We start from the raw sequence: 22,724 nt of genomic DNA, 5'->3' as shown, positions 1-22,724 counted from the left end.
GCCTGAAAGCTGATTTTCTTCAAGACCCTTCCCCATCTTAGAATCTGTGGACGCAGCTACTCATGTCACAACAGGCCACTGAAGGGGACCACCCCGCCCCCCTCCTGAGCCCGCATCTTTGGCCAGGGAACCAGGCTGGCAGAGCCAGGAGGAGGCCGGATGTTATAGCTCTTCCCCAGAACCTTCACACGACTAGATCCTACGCAGGGCCTTTTTATTTCCAGAAGCTACCCTAACAAAATGGACTATTTCTATGGCCTGAAGGATAACTATGAGGAATATGGATTGAAACAGAAATACTACCACTTTGTCTTGACAGGGACCATTTTCCTGGAAGTGTTCTCTTTCAGCCACACCCCCCTCTGTACCCCCTTCTCCTCCAGAAAGCAAAATCCAAATAAACTCAGTGCACACAGTTGGCTTCCCTAGACTCTCACCCCTGATTGAAAGAAATGTCCTGCAGAGGGATACAAATTAAACCACATTTAGTCATTTAGTCATAAGTGTCACAGGGTCATCGTGGAAAACAAAATAAAATTTCACAGAATGAGGCCAAAGCCAGAAAATTAAAATTATAAGATGTCAAGACCCATAAGGAGATTTTCTCACTTCCTGAGAACAATCTTTAAATTCTGATTCTTGAAGACAGAATTATATACCTGTCCATTTGATCACACTTTTAATAGTACAGTTCTATTTCTCTATATTATTATTTTGCCTACTTGATCTAATAGGAAGATTTCTGCAAAATCTTTCACTCTGATTATCTACTCATCGACTTGTTGTATTTCTCTCTAGTGTTATTTCTACATAATTTGAAGCTGGGCTGTCCCTGCACGTAAGCACAGACTTCATTTGTCTCCTGGTGATCCATCCTTTTTATGATTAATTACTGACACTCTTATTCCTAAAAAACACATTATTTTACAGATGACATGATTTTAATATATAACATCTTAAAGATTCCACCAAAAAAAAAAAAACCCTTAGATCTAATCAACACATTCAATAAAGATGCAGCATACGACACTGGCATACAAATATCTGTTGCACTTCTACACACTAACAATGGATTATCTGAAAGGGAAATAAAGAATAGGGTCCTGTTTACCACAGCGTGAAAAACAATAAAGTACTTAAAAATAAATTTAACCAAAGAGGTGAAAGATTTTTACCCTGGAAACTGTAAGACACGGATTAAAAAAAAAAAAAAACAACTGAAAAAGACTGGAATAACTTGCAAGGTATCCTGTCTTCAAGAATTAGAAGAATTAATATTATTAAAATGTCCACAGCCATGTATAGATTCTATGTAATCCCTCACGAGATTCCAAAGGCATTTCCACCGAAGAATTTTGCTTTCTATTTATACTTCCTCCCCAGATTTTACTTGATCAGTATTTGCTTTACTATATATTTTTCCTTTTTCCTCCCTGTCAAACTTTTGTGTCCATGTTTTAGGAAAACCTCTAAACATCATATAACCGGATTTGTTTAATATAAGCTATCTCTGAATTTTAACATGCAAAACATATTCACTGTGGTTACTGATGCCCTGGGCTTATTGCTACAATGTTGCCTTACATTTTTCTCCTTCCTCCTGCTTTCTCTTCACTTTTATCCCAGCCCAACCTGCCGCCCACTGGGGTCACCATGGCATCAGCTTCTAAACTCAGTGCCCAGGCCTTGCATTTCTCCCGCATTCCTTACACCTGAGGAGTTTCCTTTCTTCATTTTTGGGATAAACTCACACTTACAAAAAAAATTTATAATTCACCCAGCATATGGTGTGTGTGTGCACACGTGTGTGTGTGAAAGGAATAAGGACTGATCAGCTCTGCGTGTGCCATACTGTTGTAGGCTTACACAATTTGCCAGCTTTCTTTTCATGTAGGAATGGGACCTTTTGTTACAAGTAGAAAAATCTTCTATATTTAAAGTCATATATTCTAGGATTGGGACTTTCCCCCAAAACACTGAAGCCCAATATATAAATACAGGAGCTGCATGAAAGAGTCCCAGCTACTCAGCAACATCCCCCACACCCTTCCCCTGATCACGTATTTGGAGCACAGCCTGAAGACTCCTGCTGAGGGCTCCTGCACTCCAGCCCACATCCTCGGCACAGTTAACCACGTCAATCGCGAACATGCACAACGGCAGAGCTTCCCAAATCTACCCATTTGATAACAGTTGAATTAGAAAAGAGCCCAAGCTGCCAGCTTCTAACAGTGGGTTTCATCCCAGTTCCCCAACAGTCGATTCCAGTGCAGGTGGTATAGCCTACGTGATTTTACAGCTCGAATGGCATGAAAAGAGACTAATCTGGTAGGTTAGGGGACTTCCATTCCCGGGTCTTCTAGTTCCTGTCTGTGGCAAGGATGAGGCCTCCCCTCTATCATTCTTGACCTCTAAAACCAGGTCAGATTAGATGAACTTGAAATTCATTTCCACCTCTGATTGACTAAGCGAACATTGGAAATTGTTTCCCCCTCGTATGTGCTTGGAAGCCTGAGGCAACAATTACTGTGAGACATCAAGGCTTTGCCTGAAGTTACACAGCAATTAGACAGTCACATGGTGTTAGATCTAGGATCGTGTAAGTACAAACCTGAGATACCCCCTTATACTGGGTGGGGTAAGATACCCCCTTATACTGGGCAGGACAAATCTGGCCCACTGCCTATTTTTGTATGGTCCACAAGCTAAGAATAGTTTTTCATCTTTAAGTGGTTAAAGCAAATCAAATGAAGAAGATTTTAAAATGGGAAAATTATGTGATATTCGTATTTTAGTGTCATAAACTCCATTCTCATTAGTAGAATTTTATTACAAAAAATGGTACTTGATTATTACTATATATTGAGTTTCATTAGTATAAATGTATAGAAAACATTCTCTCATTGTGTAAGTATCTACATACTATGTTCAAGTTTGCCTCTTGGTCAGCAAGGCCTCAAATGTTTTCTATCTGGCCCTTTACAGAAAACATTTGCTGATGATCCTGCACTAGACCTCAGGCCTTTGCAAGGATGGAGCCAGGATCCAAATCTCTTGCCCTTCCGTACACCACAAGCCAGCCTGTATCTAACGAACAATGGCTTGGCATCAAAGCCTGTTTAGGGCTCTTTAAAGAGGCACGATGGCAGAGGTACAGAAGAGAATACCAACACACCTCTGAGCTGGTGCGGGTTCAGTTCCAGACCACTGCGATAAACCAAGCCCTAACCTGTTTGCTGGTGGAGGGTCTTGCCTCCCACGTGTAAAATACACACCAGCTACGGAGCTCAAAAGGAAACACGCACTAAAACAAGGTGTGCCTATGGTCTTCAGCTCAGCTATGGAAGGACTAGGATCAGAGACCGGGTCCTCCTTGACCAGCTTCTAGTTTTGTCACATAGTTGAGCCTCAGTTTGTCTGTCAACAAAGTGGGAATGATCATAATTCCTCATGAGGTTTAGAGGACCAGCCCAGGTTTTAACGTAATATAGAGGCTTCATGGAATTTCAATACTTGTAGGGTTCAAGGTTCATTCCAATGTTTTGTCCCTTTCTCCTTCAGGAAATGAAGTCTGTTCCTCTACTCCTTGAATCTGAGATGGCCTCACGACTTTCCCTGAGCAACAGAATGCAGCAGGAAGAACGATGTGCACCTTCCGAGCTACAGCCTCAGAGCTCCCACAGAGGTCTCCTGTTCTTGCTGCATTTGGAGCCCTGCTCCTGTGACCCAGCCTCAGCTAGCTGGCTGACCACGGGAACACGGCCTAGGCCAGATGAGCCTGCTGCACCCAGACCAGAAGACCTACCCAGCTGAGCCCCATCCAAATGCTTGAATTAAGAGCCTAATGAGTGGTTGCTGTATTAAGTCACAAAGCCACAGGGTGATTATTTGCCACACCTTTCACTGACATAGTATTGGACCACTCTGACGAAGTGGCCCAATATCCCAGTGTTGTGTCCCCCCTCCAGGACCGGGTCCAGAGCCTTCTGTTTAAGGCTGCTCGCAGTTGCCTCTCCATTCAGCCAGGCCAGACAGAATTAACCAACAGCCACCTGACATATTTCAGATGAACAAAGAAAACCGCCTGGAGGAGACATACACTTTCAGGAAGGCAAACTTCTCTGAAAGACACATCAGGGAAGATTTATGGGAGCAGCTGTGTGCTCTGACTACAAACCAGCACTCCCATGCCTCAGTCCAGCACAACCAGGGGATGGCTAGGTGTAGGGGTACCGGCCCTGGCAGCATCTCTTAGGAAGGGCCTGAGGCCAAGAAAAGGAAACCAGAGCCACCCCCCCGAAAAGGTTCCCAGATCAAATATGTATGTCATTCCAATTCCCTTGGCGTTTGAAGATGCCAAGGCTCTGATTCTGGGATGTGGGTAATCTACCAAGAGATCTAGAGAGTAATCTGAGTCTGGGATGCAGGTAACCCTTTAAAGGAGCATTGCCATTCCAACACATCCTCACAACAGCCCTGGGAAACAAGAATGGCAGGTATTATCATGTCCCCAGGGACTGGGGCTAGAACCCCAAAATGAAGCAGTTTCCTTGAGGACCCACTGAACTTAACAGCTGGGGTTCAAACCAGGTTTTCTGACTCTAAATACTAGACTTCACATGAGACAATAAATGCTTCCAATCAGATTCATCGTCAAAGACCATTTGAGTTGGAGGAGACCTGTGGAAATGATCTAGCCCATCACCTTTGCTTTCCAAATTAGCAACCAGGATTTATTAGCACTTACTGTGTTCCATGCAGCCTGCTGAACACTTTACGTACATTAACACCAATCCTCCCAACCTCCTTACGAGGAGGCCGATGTACAAAACTGCAGATTGGATAATGGTAATTTAGCACAATAAGTCATTTCCCAAAGTTGAGCGAGTCAGATGCAGAGCTGGGATATGAGTCCACGTGGTCTGACTCCAAAACCTCAGTTCATTGCCACAAAGCCACACAGCTTCCTAGATGGGAACATTGAGGCCTGGAGCTTGAAGGTCTTGTCCAAGATCATGCAGCCCATTTGGTTAATTGTCCATTAACTCGTCAAGCATTAATTGAGCATCTGAGATTTGTCAGGAACTAGGCTGCTATGTGGAAGCAAGGCATGACCTGGAAATAGTCACTATACTTAAGGAGATTAATCAAGGGAGAAGTGGTCATTAATTACTCTAATAAAAGGTGGTAAATGACAAGTATCATAAGGAAGATAGAGGAGAGGTTATCAAAATTTGGAGGAAGTATGCATGGCTTCCAGGGAAAAATTTGAAAAGACTTCACGGAGAAAGTGTTATTAGTGCTTTGAAGGAAAAGCAGGCTTTTGACATTCAGCCATGGAGACAGAGGAAAATCAAGCTGGAGAAATGGCACAGAGGTAGAGAAAAGGGGGATTTCACCATAGACTTAGGACTAGACTCCAGGTGTGTGGGGTGTATCCAGACTTCTTTCTATCCCTGTAACTCTCTCATGGTTTCAAGTCGACCATTGTCTTGATTATTCAGTATCAGATCTTCCTCTGGCAAAAGGAGCAGCAAGCTCCACCCAAACTCCTGGGGTGGAAGGGAAGGCTTGGAGGGGGCACGGAGCTCGACGGGGGAAACCAAAGATGGGAACCAAAGGAATAAAGACTGATCCTGTCGACTGCCTATTCAATATTTAAGCACAGCAACAACCCAATAAAGCAAATGATTTAAAGCCATTAATGTTTCTGAATTTTTTCCCAGCCAAGTGAATAATTTATAGTCGGTTACTAATAAACAGGAAAAAATATATTAACATCAGTCTGCATTCTGAGCTCAGAGTCTCCCAATAAAAGAGTACATTGGGGCTTACCTATCAGGGAGGATAAAGGAGCCAGAACGCACCTCCCCTCCCAGTGTGGGGCACAGATGGGAATTGTGGGAGGGAATTCCAGGGCCTGTTCCGGCCAGTGGATCTGGTGTCTGCCCACCTTACCAGCATCTTCTTTGTTCACAGTGTTCCCAGATATTCCCATAATGCCCTGCATGTGCCTTCTTATACTGACTTTCTTCTACCAGCAATGCCTTCCTAACCTCTCTCCCTAGTTAACAGGAATGCATTCTTCAAAGCCCACCTCCTCTGTGAAGCCCTCTTTAATTATTCTCCCCAACCCATGTCTAGCAAACACCCCAGACCAACCCACACCATCCCACGTATACCATTGTAGTACAAATGGCTCATGCCCTGCCCCTTCCAAAGGATGAAGTGCTGTGGGGCAGAGATCTGGGTGGCACATCTTATACATGTGTGACATGCCAAAAACAGTTGCCTGAGCACCATAAAATCTCATGGAGCACACCCACTGGGGTTGCCACTCCTGAGGACACGGCATGGGGTTCCTGAGGCCAGCGGCGGCCTGCAAGGGGACATTCCTGTCTGTATGCTCGGAGAGAGATACCTCACCTTCCAGAATCTCGTAGCCCCAAACACCCTTATAGCAGCATGGATAACAGAGAAACACCTGCCACTGCAGGAGAAGCTACCAGTCCTTTCCAGTGCTTAGACAGGCCTTCACAATTTCGCAGCTCGACGACCTTGGTCTGGCTACTCAGACTAAAACCCAGGTCATCTGAGGACTGGGATGTTGGCTGGGTCAGAGCTCTGAATTCACTTAGGCAAGTCAATGAACCTGTCAAAGCTTGAATTTTCTCTCTTGTAGAATGAAATCTGGGGGAATTTTTACATGAGATATACTTGATGAGCATAAAACTTAGAACATAATACGCGCTCAATAGATGGTAGTTGTACCATGTCTTGTTAACCCTTCGTATGCCACGGAAATCTCAACTATTTCTTTCCATCCATCCGTCCATCCCTCCATCCACCCATCCATCCATCTAGTCTTCCATTCAGGCAGTGCTTTTCTATGCCAGATCTGTGTTCAGCATTTGGGCTACCTAGAGACATAAATCACTGTCCTTTCCCTCACGGGATTGTGGAAGTAAGGTGGGAGACAGATGTGTCCCCGTGGATTTAGGATGGACTGATAAAGGCTGTGACAGAAAGCAGCACATGGCATCCAGTGCCCAGAGGAGGAGTGACTGACTCAGTCGAATTAGGGCTGAGGGCAGGATGGGAGGGGCGTCTTCACAGAGAAGTCTGTGAAGCTGAATTTTGAAAAAACAAGTATCAGTTTATTGCCTGAAGAAGAGAGAGGGAAGAAGAGGAGCACATTTCAGGCAGACCACGATGAGTGCACACACAGGGAAGGCATGTTAGCAGAGGGGGAAAGTGGCCAGTGTGCCAGAGGCCACAGAACACAGAGGCTCGGGCCTCGGAGGGGCCCAGAGGGAGGCTGGAGGCCAGGCTAGAAAGGAGTTTTGTGTAGCAGGTTGAGGCAACATTTTAGTCCTGTTAAACAGTGAGCCCTTCATCCTAAAGATTCTAAAACTGGGTCAATATAAGATCCGGCAGAAGTAACGCCTGCATGAGTGTGGTGGGTAGGGTAATAATGTGGGTATAATAATTTACAGTTTTAATTTGAACACTTCACCTACAATGTCATACGGTGTGCTTGAGTATGATATTGTTATGTTACAAGATTACATGCTTATGATTTTGTAGTAAAAGATTTTGTAATAAAAAAAAGCGAACTATTTGTGCCGGAGCCTGTATATGCCTAATGGGTAATGATACTGACAAAACTAATAGTCATAATAAAACAGTAGTGATAAGCATAGTAAGCAATAAAGTAACAGAGCACACAGGTTCGATGTGGCTCTGTGCTCAGCTTCCCTGGTATTATCTCCTCTGATCCTCAGGAAACACTCGGAGGATGGTCCAGCATCATCCATGTATAATCAGCATAAGGGTGGTTCATCTTCCCAGGATATCAGTGTTCCCGAAAGACTTGAGGAAAGGTTAAACAACTTAACTGACAATTAATGTAACATAGTTTAAACTAAAATAGTATGCACATATTATAAATTATTGGGTTGGTCAAAAACTCCGTTTAGTTTTATCCCTAAAATAAAAGACATATTTTCATTTTCACCAACAACTTTATTGATTTTGATTTTTTGAGTATGTCAGCTATCTCCTGCATGGTAGAACATTGATTGTTCTCAATTAATGTCTTGATTTGACCACTATCAACTTCAACTTATCTACCCGACCATGGAGCATCGCCCAACGAGAAATCTCTAGCATGAAATTTCACAAACCACTTTTGACACTTCCGATTAGTCACAGACCCTTCTCCACACACTGCACAAATCTTTTTTTTTATTGCATATCAGTTGCATTTTTACCTTCCTTAAAATAATAAAGCATAACATGCCAAATATTTTATTCCATCTTCAATATTAAAATGGCTGCACAAAAATTCACCAATTTTGATAAAATTTTTTAATGCACACTGATATGACAGCTGTCACAATACAATCTAACAAAATTGTTTCAAATGAAGTTAAAGACAACTAAGTGCTACTAGAACCATCTTATGGAAAAAAGCAAATGAACTTTTTAGCCAACCCAGTAGAATGACATGGATATATTTTTTAAGATGGGAACTGGGATTTGGGACTTATGACAAATGTCTTTTGAGCATAGCTGCAGACCCTTTGGGAATATGTTGATTCTCATCTGCCTTCACTGCAAAAGCTTGAGAGGTCCCCCATACAAGTGACAGAATACCAGGACAACATTCTGGGCGGGAGAGTGCCATGGTTCCAAAAGATTGCTCCAGCCATCAGAATGGAAGATGGGTTTGTGGATGAAGAGGGTGCTGCAAGGATATGGATGATGGATAATGAAACCTCAACCAAGTCCAAGGCAACGGCTTAGACAGGAGGAGATGGATGTGTGAGCCTGTGGAGGGCAAATGAGTAGGACCTTAGTAGCAACAAGAATATTAGCTACTCTTTTTCGAGGGTCACCTACATGCCAGGCACCAGACTACACCAACGAGAAAATGGAGGTTAAACACAGCCTCTTCACTTGCTGAAGATCATTCAGTTAGCCAATGGTTGAACTGAATTTCAAATACAAATTCCTGCTTTTAAAGATCACTGGACCTCAGGAACCCCTTCCTCACATCCAGAGGAATCTTACTCTGCTTCATTTGAATGTCAAGGTCTCCTTTACAATGCACATGGACTTGGGGGAGTGACTACCCAACAGCTGCCCCATAAAACCCTACCACAGATAAGAAGGCAGCATTGAAGTCTCCCACTGCTTGTTTTCCTGTTGGCTGAAGGATGATGTATTTCAGCATCCACGGTCCTCTCAGGAGGAAGCCATCGCTACAAAAACACATGGGAGCTGCTCTTAACCACGTGTTCTGTTCCATGACAACAGCTTCCTGCTACTCATTCTGCTGCATACCTCTGGGCACTGCAGGCTGGGCACAAAGCCTAATGAAGCAGAGGGAGGCCAGGTGCTCCCGCTCTGGGCCAGGGGGCTCGCAGCCACCTCGGTGGCAGGCAAAGGAGGAGACTGTGAAAGTTAGGAATATGAGGAAGTTAGACCATCATATTTGGGATTTTTCATGATCAGTGTAAGCTAATAGAGCACTTTCACAATTGTGCTTCTGTGTTTGCTTCTATTCCTCAAGATGTTAATAAATGATCCAGGAGGCGGGGTATGGAAGGGATGGGGACTAGAGTCTGTGGTCAAGATGGCTTCGTAGCCATTGAGGTAAACCAAGAAACCCTGCTTTCTCTAGTGCAGGACTTCCCAGGGTCTTTAATAGTCTAACATGCATTTGGAAATTTCCAAGAGGAAGAGGGCATGTGCAGAATTCCCCAAACTTTTATTAACCATGAAGTTCTCTAGTCCAAAAAAAATCTTGAGGACCTGTAGTGTGAGCTGGGATGTGCAGAGGTTGTGCATACTCTCCTTGGACTCTCTCTTGCAAAAACCTTATCCCGTGGTGGCAGTACAATCACGAGCACAATGTTAACAAGCCATTTTAAAATTTGTTTTAACAATGTTTACTTGAACACATTTATTATGCTGTGCATCACTGAGCCCCACTCTGGGGGAAACAGGATTCCCAGGAAGTCTGTACCAGGAGACTCTGGTCTATCCTGGGTCCCCCTTAAACATCAATTTGATAATTCGAAAACTGGGCCACTTTCCAATGATCTTTGAGGTTAATTCACTCATTTATTCAACAAATATTTATTAAATATTTTTACATGTTTGGTTTAAGAATATGAAACATGTCTTAGAGAGGAAAAGAGTAGAAAAGCAAACAAGTAATTTTAGACTGTAATATTAAGGAAGAAGTACAAAAGGGTGATGTTCCAGTAGCAGGCTGAGGTTGGAAAGGAGGAAAACAGTCGGTTGGGTCGTCATGGAAATCAGTTCTGAGGAGTTGACATTGGAGCTGAGAGATGACAGGTGAGAAGGGGCCAGCCAGGAGAGCAGCTGGGAGTGAAAAGAGGCACGGCAAGGGGAAGGAAGACCAGTTCTCAGACTCTAAAGTGGAGAAGCACTTCTATGTTCTTACAACAGGAAGGAAGTCCGAACAGGGGCTGAAGCCATGGCAGGGAGTTTGGATTGATTCCATGGAGAACAGGAAACCACTGAATAACTGAACACACACGAGAGCAACCTTATCAGGTTTATGTTTCTAAAAAGATTACACTGGCTGCCTCAAGGAGAGCCAGTCTCAAGGAGGGTATAGTTGCAGGTGGGAGAAGGGTTAGTGGTCATAATGGTCCTTAGGCCCCACTTAACTTGTAAATTAAAATAACTTGATGTCTAATTACAGCCTAAGTCAAACAGCAGATTTCCTTTAATTATCTAATTCTGAAATTCTGCTCTCTAAGAGAAGAGAAGGAAACAGATTCCAAAGGCCAAATTTTGAGCAAAAAAAAGAAATGTTGCAGGTGGTATGGTTTATGGTGGTGAAATATTAGAAACATCAAATGCCTAATGATAGGGGCCTCATTAAGACAGTTGTGGTGCATGAAAGGAAATTTTGAGGGAAGAATTCAGTGGCATAAGAAATGTTTAGGATATAACACTAAGGAAATGAATTCAGGTTGGTAAAGAAAGGGGGAGGTTATGGACTTGGAATCAAGTGTATTTATGGGAGCTGTATTGGTAGAGATAAAGGAGGGTGATTCTTGGTGAATGGTGGAGGAATAAAGGTGGACAGGTACGTCTGAGCAGAATTCCAAAGGACCCTGCATGTCCCACCCAGATCAAATACGGCATTCACTCAGTTCCTGGTAAACATGAGCTGAGCATCCCAAGGGAGTCTACCTTCGTCATTTCATCGGATTGTTACAGCAATCTTCTGATGTGGGGACTGGCATCCCCACTTTACAGAACAGGAAAATGAGGCTCGGAGACATCGGCTGTCTCTTCCAAAGCCTTGCAAGTTGAAACTGGCCTGGCTCGAATTAGCTCCCAGGCATTGCTGACCTCAAAGAAACTGTTCTTTATCATTCAAATGGTTCACACTGGGGTTGACCACAGGAGTTCCAAAAAGAAACTTTACCACCAACTTCTGCCTCAGTTTAGGACCTCAGCGTAACCTGCAGACATTGTTTTTTGAGACAGAGCATTTCACAGGTGTAACACCTGGACATTCTCTTAACAAACAGCATCTGTCCATCATGTGCGCAGGCGCCGATTTAGACCCAGAAATGGAAAGATGATTCGAACAGTAAGATACTTCCCACTTTTCAAAGAACTCTCTGTCTAGCTAAGGAGAGAGCCAGACAAAAGAAAACTGTATTACAAAAAAAATGAAAATTGGTGTTTACCACAGGTAAAAAGAAGTGGGAAAAGCCACACATGGGAGACTACCGAGTGATCTGTGACTGTGACAGTCAGTGGTGTCTTCATGGAAATGTGCCATCCAGTTAACCTGGAAAGACAGGTAGGGCTTCACTAGTATAGGGCACAGTAGTTTAATTACAGTCTGGACCTCAGACCGCGTAGCTCTTCTAGGCTCTAGTACTTACTTTGGGTAGATCACTAGAGCAGCATGTGTCTTAGTGATACCATCTGCAAAATGGAAATTATCATTGTACCTGCTTCTTAGGGTTGCTGAGGATCAAAGGAGGTAAGATACAGATAGCACTTGGCCTGCTGCTTGGAATATTTGTCAACACATGACCACAGTTATTCATAGGGTCCAGACAGGAGATTTCAGGCAGGGAGAATGGTATGGAAAAAACAATGGAAGTAGAGAATGTGGATTTAGAAACAAGAGCAGAGAGAGCAGAGCTCTGTGGTAGCCTTGAATGACATCCTCATAAGCCTGAACACTTCTGAAGGTACTGGACAGCCACTGAAGCTCCGAAAGAGGAGAGTGACATGATAAGAACCAAGTGAATGGGAACTGGAGAAGAGAGAAGCAAAGGCAAGAGGCGAAGACCAGCTGGAGACTACTGAGTGGGCTGAAGGAAATGAGATGATATTTGGAAATCAGCCAATGATAAAGGGATTTGTCCCATCTACAAAGTCACACAGATGGTCAGAGGAGGAGGAAGAAGAAAGAATGGGTGATGATGATGATGATGATGATGCGGAGAACAGAAAGGGAGGAGGAAGAAAAGGAGAATAAGGGAAACATCTGCTTTTCATGGCATGGTGGACTGTGTGCTAAGATGTTGTAACAGCCCTGTGAGATGGGGGCAGCTTGGAGAAGCAGAGTTACCTGCCAAGGTGACATGGTTAGTTAATATGAACTAGAACAGAAATTTCAATTCATATTTGCATAGAAATCGGAATCCAGTCTGTCTCATGTACAATGCTCCTACTCTTGACTATCCTACCATTCAGGCTGTTAAAGAATGAGATGGAACCTTGCTCTGGGATCCCAGCCTGAGGATCCTTCCATGAGAACATTCTGCCTCCCTTGCCATCTCCAAAATGACACCAGCTACAATTTCAAGAGCGCCTGCTCTGCCCGGTCCCATGATAGGCACTTTCCATAGACTATTGCTAGTCTTCTCAACCACTCTAAAAGATGGATGATGCAATCCCATTTTCAGATGAGGCAACTGGGGCTCAGAAACCTTAGCTCTGCTCAGGGAGCACAGGTCTGCTGTCCCCAAGGCCTCCACTGAAATGATGCATCAGGGAGACAGCGGCATGAGTTCTCTGAGCACAGGGAAGAGGGCATAGCTCTTCCTGGTATCTTCAGAAACTGGGGGTAGCCCACCGAGGCCCTGGCAAGAGGTGGTAGGAGAGCCTACCTCGAGACTTGCTCCTCCGCTTCCGTTTTCCTGCCGAGGCGCTGCGTGGTGTTGACTGCAGCTGACCGATCTCGATGGGTGTGTTAGCGCGGAAACTCTCCTTGAACTTCTGCATCAGGGACTCCACTGTCTCCTGCGTCGCCTCAGCTGCAGCTACAGGGTGGGTAATGGGGCTGAGGTTAGGGCTTGACCTGGAGTCCCTGGAGTTCCCTCCCTGACCCAGGGATGATACAGAAGGCACAGGGCCAGTATAGATGTATGTACTGGCTTACACACTTATTTATCGATTACCTATTATGTTAGCCTGGCACTGCCTCAAACCCTCATGATATGGTAGTGAAAAGATACAATCCATGATTCAAGAAATTCATCACTTGGTAGGAATTTGCAACGTTGTGCAAAACCTGTCATAGGAAAGTACAGAGTATGAGAGAAGCATCAAAAAGGGTCATCTCTGGGAGTCAAGTCAGGCTTCCTGGAGGAGGCAATATCTTCACGGCAATTTTAAGAATGAGTAGGAATGAGCAAAGAAGGCAGGATCGGGGTGGGGTTACTAAAGAAATCTGGGATAAGAGCACCCTGGGTAGAAGGAGAGACATATGCAAAGACGTGAGGCCAGAAAAAGCACGCTGCCCAAGCGACGGAAAGGAGTTGAGTCGGGCTGCAAAAGAGCACGTGAGGAGGAGACGAGGCCGAAGGGTCAGATTGCCTTCTAAGTCACATTGAAGAGCGTGGATTGTATCCTAATGGCAAAAGTTAATCACTGAAAGGTTTCCAACAGAAAATTGGCATGACCACATTAAGTCCCTTTGAGAACAATTATGAACAGGAGCCGGGACTACCGAGCACAGGTGAAGGGAGAGGCCAGCACAGAGGCTTGGGCAGGAGCCAGCCAGTAGCAACAGTGGCTTGAACCAGAAGAGTGGCAGTGAAGGGAGACAGCAACACATGGGTCAAGCCACATTTCAGGGGACAAAACTCCGCTACTGTGACACATACCTCACTTGGTACGATATCCCCATTTTACTTCAGGAAATTGAGGCCCCCCACTAAGGCATATGACTTACTCCAAACTTGCATGTGGCAACGTCAAGCCTTCTAACTCCTAGCCCAGTGTTCCACTGGTATCATTTCTGCCCCATGGTTTGTTAGTAGCCACATTCTCACAAAATTTTAAAACTGAAAATGGTAGAAAGTTCTAGAGGATAGAAAAAGCGAGGTCAGTAGGACAGAGAGAAAAAGAAAGATGAAAGGAAAAAAAATCAGAAAAGCTTGAGAAGGAAGGAAAGAGGCCACATTAGAGACCAGGAGAGGAAAGAAGAAAGAAGAAAAGGAACAAGGCTGCATGACCTCAGTGCCTTTGTTCTGAGAAAGTCCCACAGAGAGCTCCAATTTTGAAACCTTCCAGCTCAGCCCGCCCTCCATCTCTGCCTTTAGAGGTTGGGAAATTTCTTCAGTTTGAGGTACCCGCTATCTGAAGCCAAGTGATAGGACATGCCAAAGCTTCTTGTTTCTTTGAAGGGATTTCACTAGAGAGGACAAAGGTTTCTGAACAACCCTACGCTGATTTTGAAGGAGCTCCTGTTCTCCCACGAAAGTTCATCAGCTGGCAGATGTGTCTGCAGGGTAGCTCCTACCCAGAAGGCAGGCTGTGGCATTGGGCTCTGTGAGAAGCCCCATCTTGGGGACATAGTGGAAAATCTATGTTTGCTATGGAAAAGACAAACGGCAATACAAACCAGCCATGTGGTGGCCTTAGAACTTTCTCACTTGCCTGTCTTACCATCTCTCTCCCCAGATAATCTCAGTTGGGTCTACTTAAAGGTGAGCCAAGATCCCAAATCCCAAGCCTGGGATGCAGAGCCCTCCCACCAGCGGCTACAGTCCAACTCTGAGAAGTACTGTCTTGCTCAATCCTGATTTTCTTTCAACCCAGCCAGGAGAGTGATTTGCCCCAAATTGTAAGAGTTGTGCCATACTGTGGTCCAAAACCTAGAGTAACTTAGCATACGGTCTGCTGGGGATTGAACTGTATATTCCCAAACCTCATATCCTGAAGCCTTAACCCCCAATGCGACTGTATTCAGAGACGGAGCTTTTAGTAGATAAACTTAAATGGGGTCATAAGAGTGGGGTCCTAACCTAGTAGGATGGGTGTCTTTATAAAAGGAGGAAGAGCAGCTCTCCTGATGGACACACCAAGGAAAGGGCATGTGAGCACATAGTGAGAAGACAGCTGTGTAAAAGCCAGACCCCAAAGATGCAGGACTTCCAGCCTCTACAATGGTGAGCAAATTCATTCTGTTGTTTAAGCCACTGAGCCTACGGCACTTAGTGACAGCAGCCCAAGAAGACTAACACATACTCACATTGGAAGTGAAAGCTTCAACGTATGAATTTGCGGAGGACACAGCCATGCAGTCTGTCACAAGGTACCATGGTGGAAAACAGACAAGCAAAACCCCCTCTCGATGCCCACCATCTGGACAGGAAGGCTAATATTAATGAGAGGACTGACATAGAACTGTGAAATGTACAAATGGTACATATAATAAAAAGATGTGAAAGATGATATAAGAGGCCCTGTTAGAGGGATATGATGCAGTCCAGGAAGATCTTGGAAACTTCCTTACAGGAAGTGAGCAGAGTGAAGGTCTGAAAAGAATACGTGTTAATCAAGTGAGAAGGAAGTGACAGGGGTGGGCGAGTGAAGTGAAAAGAGCAAAAGAGGCAGAGGGAAGAGTCTAAACAAAGACTCCCCCCACCCCTGGGAGAAGGAAGGAATATGAGAAGGGACTACCATAGCCACTGGGTCTGAAACACTGGTAAGTGGCCTGAGATAAAGTTGGAGAGAAGTCCCAATCTTAACCTGACCCTGACCCTGACCCTGACCCTAACTGTTCAGGGCCTTGTGAGGAATAGAACTCGCTGAAGGTTTTAGATAGGGGAGTGACTTGGTCTGATTTTCATTTAGGGAAGATTGCTCTGATAGCAGAATGAAGACTTCATTGCAGAAAGACAGAAGTGGATGTAAGATCAATGGGGAGACGGTGCAGAGTCCACACATGGGTTGACAACAGCCTGGATAGGGCAGTGGAAGTAGAAATACGAAGTGGACAGCATAGCAGAGAGGAGAGACAGAAACAGCAGATTAGTAGAGATAGACAAGTGGGCACATCAGAGTGATTTCTTAGGTACAATGCCCTCCGAAGGTGTGAGTGATTGGAAAAGGTGGGCATGGGAAAGGAAGGCAAGGAGTATGACTGCTGATCTTCTGGAAACCACAGAGGCTTCCGGAATGATGGTACCTCTCAATTTGAGGAGAAACACTGGAAGAGAAGATGTTTGAGACAGGAAAACTTGGTCATGTCTTCCAGATGTCTAAGTGGGGGCACTGAGCAGACAGTACAATTAGGCGGATCTCGCACTCACAAGAGAGAAAGGGACTCTGTGGAGACTCTGTATGTGCATTCCTTTGAATGGATAAAGTGGGAGTGTTTGTAGTACTCAGAACAGAATGGCGCAGTATAGGCAACATTCCTGATCTGTACTGTCTGTTCTCCATCTGCACCCCCAGATCTGTGCTCCACCCCCAGGTTCATTCTGCCCCACTCTGCGTGCTGGAGCAGACCCTCTCTGGGGTACTTCATGGCTCCTTGTTATCGACCAGCTGGTTTTGCCCAGTGGGAGGCTCTGCACGTGGAAAGACAGAATTTTGGGGTATGTCATCCTTTGCCCTTCCTGTTTCTATGTCGTATTTTGATAGAGACTTGGACCCCTGACCCTTACAGCTTCTGCCCCTTCTCCACAAATGCTGTTCTCACAGGCCCTGGTAAAACTAGTTGCTCTCCCTGCCCCTTCATAGTTCACAGGGTTGGTAGTGGTTTCCTGCTCTTTCAAATCCCTAGTTCCTCACTGCCCCCATGAAGATTCTCTTCACTCTGCCTGCACCTCTATAAATAGTCACTTCATTGAATTTTTTTAAAAAAATCCCATTGAAGGGCGCTTTCTTTGTTCATCTAGAACCTTGACTGATCTATGATTCCTTTTCATCATGGCTCTGACATTCAGCAGTTCCTAAAGGTCAGCTTCACCCCATCCTGTTATTTCTGCTTTCCTTTCTCCCAAGCAGATGCAGATTTGACTGGCGGGAGAAGAGGAAGACACACAGAGAGGGGAGGTTTTCTCCCCTGAGCAGCAGAGTTTCTGATTCTGACTATAGAAAATCCCTTCCATCTGTTTGGCTGCTCTTGCCTCAGCAACAGTGCCAAAAGCCCAGATAGGCTTTGGGGGGTTGTGCTTATGCAAACCCCTCCTCCGTGGCCTATTTCATCCTGTAAACCATTCTCCCTCCCACCCCAGCCCTCCCAATCCCATTCCGTAGTTCTATCAGTATCAATATATCAAGTTGTCCAAACAAGCCACGTTACCTCCTGGTACCGCTGAGCTCTGCCTCCCCAGAGTAGCAAAATGCTTGCCTGTCGCCTGGATGAATGCAACAGATGGTGCTTGATCTGAGCATCGTGGCGGGCCCAGGAAAGTGGGGGAGTGGAGGGGGGAGAGCTGTCTCCTTCTAATTGACATATGATAGATTGTTAAATTCAGTAAAATGAACCACTGGGGATTGAGCAGAGGAGCCCCCGTCCTCAGGCCAAAACAGAGAGAGAGCAGAGGAGAGGAAAAGGGAAGATGGAGGAGGAAGAGAAAGCAAGAAGGGAAAGTAAAATCGTGTTTAATGATGAAGCGTAGGAAATAGGAAAGGAAGAGGCAAGGAGAGTGAAAAGAGGAAGAGAGGGCAGGAAAACTCTGGAGAGAGAGAAGAAAAGGAGGAATAGGAAGGTCAGGAGAGGAGACAGAGAAGGCATGAGAAGAAAAAAAGGAAGAAAAGAAGTTGGACCCTGAGTGTCTTTGCCAAGGCGTGAGGGATGTGTTGGTTTCCAGATACCAGGCAAGCTTCTGTCTGATACTCCACCCTGAAGAACAGATACTACGCGCTGTGTCCACGTTGATACTCAACATCCTGCATAAAACTCACACAGGCTCCTCTCTCTCCGCTATAAGCTTAGGATGGTTTATCACTAAAACTCATATAAGTTCAGGTTCAAGCTCCTGGATCACCTTTATCATCCTCTTTTATTTTTCTAGACTCATCCAGCCTATGTCAAAAGAAAACTCACAATTCTTTCATTTTTTAATCCTCACCTGAGTACATTTTTCATTGCTGTTAGAGAGCAAGGAAAGGAGAGAGGGAAACACTGATAAGAGAGAGAATCACCAACAGGTTGCCTTCTGTACAGCCCAGTCCAGGGATCAAACCGGCAACCTTTTGGTTATGGAAAAATGCTCCCACCAACTGAGCCACACCAACCAGGGTGAAAATTCACAATTCTTGAATACCAACTCTGCCAAGCCAGAAGACTAGCATTTCCTTGTGTTTCCTCATTTATTCCTCCCAACCACCTTGAAAGGGAAGTACTATTAGCTGCTGCTCAGAAAGGAGGAAACTGAGACTCAGAGAAGTAAATCATCTCCTAGGGTCACATGACTTAGAAACGGCAGAGCTGGGGTTTGGATCCAGGTTATGGTGACGAATCACATGGATCCATCTATCTACTGTATCACTCCACACATACTCTTTCTGGCTTGTCTGGGAGATGGAAATGGATTTCTCAGTCTTGGAGTTTGGATATGACCTGAAGAGTAACTCTGACAGCCCAGCCCCTCTGAAAACATCTGGGCAAGGAGCCCCAGGCAGCCTGGCCTTGGCTGGAGCCAGGGGCTCATCTTGAGTGGAGACCGACTAGCCATGTCAGAATAATTTTGCTCAGAGCTGATAGTTAAGACTGTCCAACATGGAGGTACTAAGTTGAGCTCATGGCTCATATTCCCCGTTTTGTCTCATTACAGAACTATGTTCAGAGAACCAAGGCACAGGTGGGCATCAGCTGGCCATATTGTTGATTGAAAGTTAAAAAGGGTTTGAATGTACCCTCTGCCATTGTGTAACCTTGAGTCACTCCCTTCTCTTTCATAACCCTTAGTTTCCTCTTCTGCAGATGTCTGTAGGGTCGTTGGGAGGACTGAACATAATTATGTACATAAACTGTGTAACAGAGCTTCAAGAACTAGTACGTGCTCAAGAGAGAGCAGTCATTACGCAGCTTTCTCTCACCCTTTAGCGCTATGATTGGTCACTCGATCCACTCATTCATTCATTCATTCATTCATTTAAATTAGTAAGATTTTCAGTAAGGCAGACTATTCTCCATAATGTTGGTGGGCTTCATCCAATTAGTTGAAGGCCTTAACAGAAAAGAGATCACCCTTCCCCCAAGGAAAAAGGGATTCTGCCACCAGGCTACCTTCAGACTTGAGCTGTAACATCAACTTTTCCCTGGGTCTGCAGTGTACCAGCTTACCCTGGAGATTTTGGACTCATCACCCTCTACAATCATACTAATCAATTTCTTAAAATCAATCAATCAATCAATCAATAGATATAGATATAGAGATGATACAGATATATAAATATATAAATGCATACAGTTGACCCTTGAATAACACAGTATGAACTGCATAGGTCCACTTATACACAGATTTGTTTTTCAGTAAATACATGAAGTTAAAATTTGTGTGTGGATTTTCTACTGTGCAGGGGTTCAGCATCCCTAACCCCCATGTTGTTCAAGGGTCAACTCTATAGACAGAGATAGGATGTATATAACCAACCTATATCTGTATCTCATGTTGGTTGTTTCTCTGAAGAACCCTAATACAGACCTCAATGTGCATCCCCTGGCTTTGGGCTGGGCACACTCAAAGGCCAGGATTGGAGGGACAGAAATAAGAAAAAACGGTCCAGTCCTAAAGTACTCCTCACCTGGGAAGACCTGATATAAATGCAAGGAAACATGAAATTTGGAAGTTATGAGAGTCTCATATAGAAGTCACCACTTCATGAAAAGAAAAACTTATAGTAAGTTTGAAATAAGCCAGTCAGAGAAAGATACGTACCATATGATTTCACTCATATGTGGAATCTAATGAACAAACTGAACTAACATGGAAAATAGAGACAGACTCACAGGTAGAGAGCAGGCTGACAGCTCTGGGGAGGGTTTGGGGGAAGGGCACGGAGGGGTCAAGCAAAAAAGGAAAAAAATAGAGAAAGAACTCAGGGACATGGACAACAGGGTGGTAATTGTGGGGCAAGGGGGCAGGTAGGTGGAGGTAGAAGAGGGCACAGGGGGGATAACTGATGATGGAAAAAAAATAAGTGAGAAAGAAAACAGTCAGTGTTCCTTAGCTAAACGAGAATACTCCGCCAGTAGGACACATTTAAAACCGATGTACACATTTTTTTTTTAAACAGCCACCTCTTCCCAATTCTCCGGGATAAAAAGTTGATGGACAGAATTTTCTCACTTTGTAGTTTTTTCTCTCACATATTTTCTTAAACCTCTGATGCCTGGTGCAGCTTATCTTCAAGCAAATGCCTGCAGACAAGACAAATTAACAAACGGCAACAAATATAAACTGGAAAACATAGAAATAGCCTTTTGTTATACACATGACCGTGAGCGTGCCAGTGAATGCTGCAGACTTGTAGGGTGGTCATAATTTCTGCTGGAGAACTGTGCTGAGTTTGAATGATGGAATTACATTTAGTGATATTTTCCTCTGTTCTGTTAAAAAACACAATCCCTTCCAGGCACTCTGGAGCTGGTTCCATTTTCCCTAACCGGGACGCAGATGGTGTCTAAGACTCCTCCTCCTCCATGGCCCTGTAATTGTAAACGTAAATAAAATATGCTTTCAGGAATATTGGTGCAATAATCACAGGGAACTGAGCTCTTCAGTGTGCAAAGTATTTTCACCTCTTTCAACTAATGCCGTACTTACAACCTTCCATTGAATGGAGCCAGAAAAGCAGAGTTTTCAAGGGTCAGGCTGGAGTTGATATGACAAGCCAACAAGTCCAATGCAAGAAAGAAAGAGTAAGTGACTAGGTAGGCTGGGACATAGACTTCCTGGTCATTCTACTACCACGCCGATGGCAAGGCACAGCTATGGAAAAAGGCTCTGGAATCAGCCACAGTTTGGAATGTTAGCCAAGTTTCTTCCCAGCTATGAGATATGGGCAAATCACTTAACCACTCAGAACCTCAGCTTCTCCTAATATTAAAATGGGGTTTGTAATTCCAACTTCAGAAAGCTGCTTTTGGATTAAATAAAATGCTTACCACAGTGCCAGGTACAGAGTAAGGATTTTCAAGATGAGACTTACTATTATTATTGCCCAAAGATCTGAAAGCATGTGTCATAACAAATGTGGATTTTCCACCCAACGTAGTGAAATGCCTATGCCCGGGGTATGATGGGACTCACAGTCGCTAGTGTCATTCCTCTCACTAACCCCCGTGTAAAGGCACAGGAAGACCGTGTGTGGCTCCGCAGTCCTTGGCACTGGAGGGCACCTATATTGCACATTGGGAATTCTTCACCCAACCTCATTACTGAGCACTGTTTCAGAGGGGGACACAGGGGACAGAGTGATGATTTGAACACAGTCCCTTCTTGAAAACGTGACACTGTTCAGTGAAAGAAACAAGACAATGAAAATAGATTGTGCTAAACGTCCAGATAAAAAGAGACATGTGACAAGAACACTGAAAATGTGCCCTCTGATTACTTCTGTGAGCAAAAAGGCTTTGGAAATTTCCCAGAGGAGATGCCAACCCTGCTGAGCCTTAAAGAACAATATGCCAGGTAAAGAGGACAATATAAAGAGTAGTGTTAGCAGGCGGAAGCAGCAAGGATTGCAGAGACAATCCCACAGAGTTTGGTTCTTCCAGAGCTTAAAGTGATACACAGTTTTACTACCAATAAAGTTCATCTTCAAGCTGGGAAGAAGGGCTGACTCTCCCAGACCCTCGCTCAAAAACCCAACTATTTTGCATGCTGCTCTCCCGCCTCACCATCCTTTCCTGTACCTATTACTGTTATCTCAGATACACGGGGTGTATGACAAACTTGGGTTTATACCCCCATTCTATCACTTATACATTATGTGATGCTGGATATTGGATATGGTTCCTTAACTTCTCTAAGCCCCAGTTCCTTATCTGTAAACAGTCAAGTGTAAATCTCCCTAAAGCATCGTGAGTCTTCGTGGGATTTTTTTTCATTTAATTCAATGCAATAGTATATGCCAAGTGTTTAGCACAGTACCCCAAGTGGATTAAACACTCAATAAAGTAGAGCCTTTATTATCATTATTGTTATCCAGCTTAAATGATGAGCTTGAGGTAAGCTTGTAGAGGGGGCCTTGTACCAACTTGAGGCTTAACACACGCTAAGCTCTCCATTTCCCTACTGGGTAACTCACGGCCTTTGAATGAAGACTGGACTCTGATTCCCTGCTGTCCTCCCACATGTAAATTTCACTAGCATCCCTGGCCCCTAGAGCATCCAGGGATCCATCCACTATACTTCAGGTAATGCTTGTCATGGTTCCACCTTGGATTTGGCTATAACCTG

The 22,724-nt window shown here is 44.5% G+C and overlaps 1 protein-coding gene across 5 annotated transcripts in view; it reads right to left on the bottom strand.

Annotated features, from left to right (window-relative positions):
• The window catches only part of ASTN2 (astrotactin 2), an 813,615-nt gene that overhangs the window by 567,560 nt on the left and 223,331 nt on the right, over positions 1 to 22,724 (bottom strand). For 4 of the 5 annotated variants that reach the window (XM_053921242.2, XM_053921243.2, XM_053921249.2 and 1 more), the window contains exon 4: positions 13,185 to 13,337. The exons of the other annotated variant lie outside the window; for it this stretch is intronic. In XM_053921242.2, the coding sequence (XP_053777217.1) occupies positions 13,185 to 13,337 (153 nt within the window). The remainder of the gene's footprint in view (positions 1 to 13,184; positions 13,338 to 22,724) is intronic. 5 annotated transcript variants of the gene reach the window in all.

The sequence above is a fragment of the Desmodus rotundus genome, chromosome 1 (genome assembly GCF_022682495.2).
Source record: "Desmodus rotundus isolate HL8 chromosome 1, HLdesRot8A.1, whole genome shotgun sequence".
Classification (NCBI taxonomy): domain Eukaryota; kingdom Metazoa; phylum Chordata; class Mammalia; order Chiroptera; family Phyllostomidae; genus Desmodus; species Desmodus rotundus.
This window is presented reverse-complemented; position numbering and strand designations above follow the sequence as displayed.